At 53.2% G+C, this 6000-nt stretch overlaps 1 protein-coding gene across 3 annotated transcripts in view; it reads left to right on the top strand.

Annotated features, from left to right (window-relative positions):
- Window positions 1–2989: 2989 nt before the first annotated feature.
- The window catches only part of GALNT7 (polypeptide N-acetylgalactosaminyltransferase 7), a 74348-nt gene continuing 71337 nt past the window's right edge, over window positions 2990–6000 (top strand). The window contains exon 1 of one of the 3 annotated variants that reach the window (XM_080372493.1): window positions 2990–3591. In XM_080372493.1, coding sequence (XP_080228619.1) covers window positions 3466–3591 — 126 coding nt within the window. In that variant the 5' untranslated portion in view covers window positions 2990–3465. The remainder of the gene's footprint in view (window positions 3592–6000) is intronic. The other 2 variants (XM_080372492.1, XM_080372491.1) reach the window with 2 other exon arrangements.

The raw sequence follows: 6000 nt of genomic DNA, 5'->3' as shown, positions 1-6000 counted from the left end.
GTTCCAGCACAAATCCAAAGCATAGCTCCATGCTCGCTATTATGAAAAAAATTAACTCTATCCCAGCCAAAACCAGTACACCATTGCTGATTTCAAAGAACTTATTTACATTTAAAAAACCACTCATTTTTTGTGCCTACTGCTCTCAGTAGAAAGAGAAGTTTGTCTCTGACTTGCAGATTTTGCAAAGGAGACCTGTGTGTTGCCAGAAAATATCCCGCAGATGAGCAAAATTGGGTGGGAGGAAGCCGTGGGGTTGGGTACAGCCAGCCCTCTACAGCATGTTGTATTACAGAACTTTGTACTATATGACTTTCATCTTGGCAGGTACAAAAGTCTATAGGAATTTCCTTTCAAACATTGCATTAATGAACAAACAGAGTGCTTTATTATGGCCAAATATTCAGGACAAGAATTAAGAAGCATATCCAGATCCTGATGCTTCTCCAGTGCAAGCAACTGCATGAGATTTTGACATTTGCTAGTGACCCTGCTCCAGACACCATCCCCCAAATCCCCAGCAATAAGGCAACTGCCTGGCTTAGGGGATTGGTAATCGGATACTTCACCTCCAGGTCACCGTAGGTCTCTGGTTCAAGAGCAGCAAGGCTTTGTAATGACTTAAACACCAACAGATATTTATTTAGAGGCATATGGAGAAGGGAACATATGATTTCCATGCAGCAAGCAGTAGACACGTCCACATATAGGCACAAACATTATGACAGTTGCCAGTCTGTTAGAAACATTTGAATGACAGAATACCAGTCTAGCAGAGGTTGATTAACTCCCTAAGTCAGGATTATGTCTTGTTTTAGTGCTGGCTGGGTAGTAAAAGCATCATGGTTTATACAGTATTTTACAACTGAGAGAGGCAAAAATTCATGTTTAACTCTCTCTCCCTCTTCAAAGTCAAAGACTTTGAAAAGTGGTTTTGAATGTTACTGGAGGTAATCCAAACCCAACTTTAATTTGAATTTTCTGTCTTAGCCGGTACAAATTCAGCAAGAGCAAGAATGTGTTCTGAAGGTCTTTTTAGGCACTTTACTACATAGGAAAAACTTTGAGTGCAAAATTTGGAAATTCAGTGCATCCTTAATGAGGATAAAACTGAAAAAAAACTACTTCCGAGGTTAGTATTACCCTGATACTTCTGAATCAGACTGTATGGCCGGTGTGTGAGAAAAAAGGTAGGTGATGCTCCCTGTTGTGGAGGGACCACGGCAGGCAGGTGTAATAGTAAAACAGAAACGTGATGTCTTCAACCTCCAGTCAGTGGCAGTTCCAGAAGTCAGAGGGGCTGGCTGGCATCAACACCCTGTCCATTGGCCCGTACTGCCTCCCAGTGGGCATCAACTGCTCTTTTGGGGGAAAAGACGGGTTTTTAAAATGCCCGGTACAGAAACCAGTCCTCAGACAATTCATGGGGGAATTCATTGATGGTGAGATTTGTGGTATCTAAAACCAAAACCCAACAAAAGTCTTGGTCACCTTCCAGTGTGCGGCTTTCTGTGTTAATCACAGCTGCATGGTTCACCCACGGGTTTCTGCAGAATGTAAGCCTCCATTTAAATTAAAAAAAAAAAAAAAGCTTTGGCGGGCAGCCTTACAAATGTGAAGACACTTAGTATCAACTGGCATACAGAGGGCTCTGTCCCTGTCACTCTCAGCTTTGACAAGCAGCAGCAGAGCAGTATCACATCACATGGCTGTGACCAGTTTTACAGCATCCCTCCGTGCAGTGCTAACAGTAACTTAACTTTTTTTCTTTTCACTCTTCTTGAGTGTGCTCAGAGCACCAGCACAGGATAGTAAGAAGGGATCCCAAAACTGCAGAATAAAACAACAGGAGGAAAAAGCACCTTTTGCTGCGGTAAGGTCTCCAGAAAGCTGTGAAAGAAGAGCTGGGGGGAATATTTTCATACCTCTTTGACAACCTACAGAGCTTCACTTTGTAGCCCCAACCTGCTTTTTCCTACCGGGCTCAGCGAGCCAAGGATCTGTTCAGAGCCGGACAACTCAACTCTATGCCTTTCCCACAAAAAAAAACAAGACCTCACAGCCCTGTGCTGTTACTGACCTGGGAACAGTCACAGCAACCTTCATGTTGGGACATTTGTGTGGTTACTGCAACCACCAACAGTGAGGGGGCTTTGGGGAAAACACCTCTGGGGACCTGTGGAAGTCACAGGGCTGTGCAAGCTCTTGCAAGGGTTAGAGCTGTTGCCCGTGCTTGAAACATTGCATTTGTCTATGTCTTGTACCGTGATCTTATGGAATGGGGAGGAAAAAAAATCACACAGTGGTATATCACAAGTTGTGTGAATAAACAAAGACTTCTGTGTCTAGGTGTGTCCAGCTACAAAGGTCACTTAGGTGTGGGATGTTTATTTTTTTCCTCCAAAGCGATCCTGTTCAGGTTGCAATATCCTGTTTTATTTCTACGGTGCTTATCATTGAAAGTTAATGTTCAGGATCCTTGGATCTGATATCCTCCCAGCGCACACAAGAAATAGAACTGAAAAACATCAAAGCAAGCAGATAGTACTGAACACAGAGAAAAGGCAGAAGTGCTGCATTGGAAGTGCTCTTCTTGCATCACGCTGCTTTGTGGAGAGCTCACATCATCAGGTTTGCATGTGTGCATGCACGTGTGAGACTCCTTCAAAGGAGGAAACAGGATGCCTAACTTTTAGTGCAGAAAATTAGTAACAAAATACACGCTAGCTAAGGGCCGATAACATCGCTGTAATCTCGTACTTAATCTGCTATCCTCAAGAAAAATCTGTTGGCTTTTCCGTGCTAACTGCCCAGGCCGCGCACGCTAACTAATGGCCCGGGGCTGCCCTGCTCCTGCAGCAGTGACTGAGGTTAAGCGTGTGCACCTTCATTTCTGCGCGTCGGTGCCCCCGGCGGAGCTGCCTGCCCCCCCCCCCCACCACCACCCCCGCTGAGAAACGCCGCAGCCCCGCCGGGCGCTCTCCCCTCTCCCTGGCGGGCCGCGGTCGGGCTGCAGCAGGTGCAGCGGCAGCACGCGCCCGGAGGGGCGGGGGCGGCGGCAGCCGGGGCCGAGCTGCCGCCCGGTGCGAGGCGCCCCCGCCCCGGTGCGGGGCGGCCACGTGGAACCGCGGCTCCCGCGGCAGCGACTTCCTGCTCCGCATCGCCCGGCCGCTGCGCGCAGCGGGGAGGCAGGCGCGGCAGCCCGCAGCGGGGGCGCCGACCGGGCGGGGGGGACAAGGGGTAAAGGGGGGAGGAAGAAAAAAAGAAGAAAAAAAAAGAAACTTTGTACGTGCAGCGGCGGCGGGAGGAACGCGTCCGCAGGCGGGCGGCGGCTGGGGGAGGAGGGGGAGAGGCGGCGGCGGGGCCGTGCCGTGCCGTGCCGGGCGGGGGGCGGAAGCCCGCCGGTGCGCGGGGCCGGGCGCTGCGTGCGCGGCGGCAGGAGGGAGAGGGCGGGCGGGAGGGAGGATGCGGCTGAAGCTGGGCTTCCTGCTGCGCGCCGTGCTGCTGGCGGGCAGCTTCTTGGGGCTGCTGCTGCTCTGGTCCTCGCTGTCGCCCCGCACCGAGGAGCCGGCTCCCCCGGGACGGACGCGGGTGAGTGTGCGGCCGCGCCGGGCGGCAGGGCGGCCGGGACGGAGCGGGTGGTGGAGCCGCTGCCCGGGATGTGACCGGCGGCGGCCGTGGGCGGGCGGGGGGCGGCTGCCCGGGCTGCGGCCTGCGGCGCCTGCAGGCCCGAGAGGGGAGAGCGGAGCGGCGGGGCCGGCCCCAACCGGCCCCCGGATCCGGCGTCCCTGCCCGGGCGGCGCCGCGTCTTGGCCCGCCGCCGCCGCGGGACGGGCCGCGCCGAGGCCCGGGGGCGCCGCGCTCCGATGGGCCCCGGCGGCCGGGCCCGGCGGGTGTACGGTCCGCGCCGCCCCGCCCGGCGCGGGGCCGCCGCAGCCCCCCCAGCCCGCCGGGGGCCGCCGCTGGCGGGGCGGGACGGGCAGTGCCCCGACGGGGCCCTTCCCCGAGACCTGCCCGCCGGCGATGCCCCGGGCACCCGAAAGGCGTGGGTCCGTGGGTGCCTCCTCCAGGGGCTTTGCCATCCCTGGAGCAGCGGCGCCGGTGCAGACTGCCGGAGCGTCCCGCAGAGGTGTCCCCCGGGGGTTCGACACAGGGCGCAGGTGCTCCCGCACGCACCCCGCCGCGGGTCAGCTTCCCCGGCCGTCAGCGACCCCAGGGCAGGCCCCGCCGAGGACAGGCGGCCGGCTGGGGGCCGGGGAACAGCGCAGGAGAGCCAGGAGGCCTTGGGCTGGTGGCGCTGGCAGTGCGCGTCCCGCACCCCGAAATGGCGGGGCGGCCCGTGGGGCGGGCAGCGCCTCAGCGGAGGGGCAGGGACCCCGGCAGGGCTGCGGGAGCCGCGCGGGGAGCCCTGGCCTGGCCTTGTGTCAGGCGGGAACAAGCCGTGCCCTCAACGCCAGGGTCTGGGAGGGCGTCAAGGTGCTTTTTTACATTTTCGCCACAGGTTTTAGAGCTGTCAAACATAGCTGGACTTAAGGAGATCTGCTTGAAGTAAGATTAGTCAAGATTATTTTAATCTTGGTGAAGTCATAAAATTTTGCAGTGATTATCTTAAAAAGTGATCTGTTGTGATATGTTCGCTAATGATCTTGGGCCTCACTTGCTAGTGGGCCGCTTTGAATAATTGCGGAAGGCAAGCGAGCTGACAGGTTTCGTGCTTTTGAAACCTGGCAATGACTTTGGACTCCTTCAGCAGATGCTCTGTCTTCTGAAGCTGTTACAGTTTTCTGTGTCTTGGCAGTTACTGCTGAGATAATAGGCCACAGCGGTTCTCTTGGAGATACACAGTTTATTAAGTGGTAAAGTTTCTGTAATCTGTTCTTCGGGATACAGCATAGGCTTTTCTGTGTACAGAAAAATCTTCAGGAATTTTATTTGCGTGCCTCCCAAGAAAATGTCAGGCAGTAAACATTTTACGTCAAAACCAGTTGAATTACTTTTCCTGTTTAGGGAAGGGTAACAGACCTGTAAAGTGAAATCTTCTTTAAAAAAAAAAAATATATATATGGTTATGGTTGCAATGCTGCGTAGGGCAGTGACCATCTTCAGATGACTATTCTGAGGTGACAACTGAAATACTGCAGTCCTACAGTGTGCGTGCTGTATCAGCCTATTCAGGTGCTGTAATGAATCACGCTGTCTTCTCTGACAAGCCTGAAGGCTTTTTCTCGGAGGCTTTTGAGCTGAACCTTTGTATCCACCTCCATTCGCACGTGAGGTCTGATTCGGAAATCTGTTCTAGCTGGTGCACATGGCAATATTGGAGTGGGAAGAGTCCTTACAGCCTAGCCCTTGATAAAACAGCAGTCTGTCTTGATCACCCCTGCCTTGACTGGAGGAAATACTCATGACAGCCACCTCAGGAAATAATTCAGTCTTTGTTGGGAACAAATATAATGGTATTAAGTAAACACTGTCAAAGATGACATCTAAACAGAATATCTGGTTCATTAGCGAGATCAGCTGTTTACTTGTCATTGTGATATATATGAGAGAGGGTAACACGTGCTTCTTCATTTTCTGGGAAACAGTATCGTTGTTACTAAATCTGTGTTTTGGTTTGGACTGCTTTCCTCCTCAGAAGCTGCTCAGGTGAAGAATGCTAGTAAAACAGTAGTGAGAGAGCTCACTCCTAGCAGTGCTCCATCGTATTTCTGGGGGGTTGGCAGAACCCAGGAGTATGTCCTGAGGTTAGGGTCTGTGCATCCTGCATCCTGCTAGGTGAGGCGACACTGACCCCATGAGGTGGGCTTGTACCTCAGGGTCTGCTTCCCGCAACACCTGGAGACAGACTGCGTTGGTGCAGTTTCAGCATGTTGGAACTAGGAGTTTAATCATAACTGCTGCTCTGGGTGTGCACGCTTTGTTCAGTCATACAAACGTATGTGTTTGCTCTGTTGTTAGTTGCCGGAAAGTTTGTTAAGCTAAAGATAACAGAATAAT

Source organism: Falco punctatus (genome assembly GCF_963210335.1).
Source record: "Falco punctatus genome assembly, chromosome: 1".
Taxonomy (NCBI): domain Eukaryota; kingdom Metazoa; phylum Chordata; class Aves; order Falconiformes; family Falconidae; genus Falco; species Falco punctatus.
Note: the sequence above shows the minus strand (reverse complement) of the source record. Positions and strands in the feature narration are given on the sequence as shown.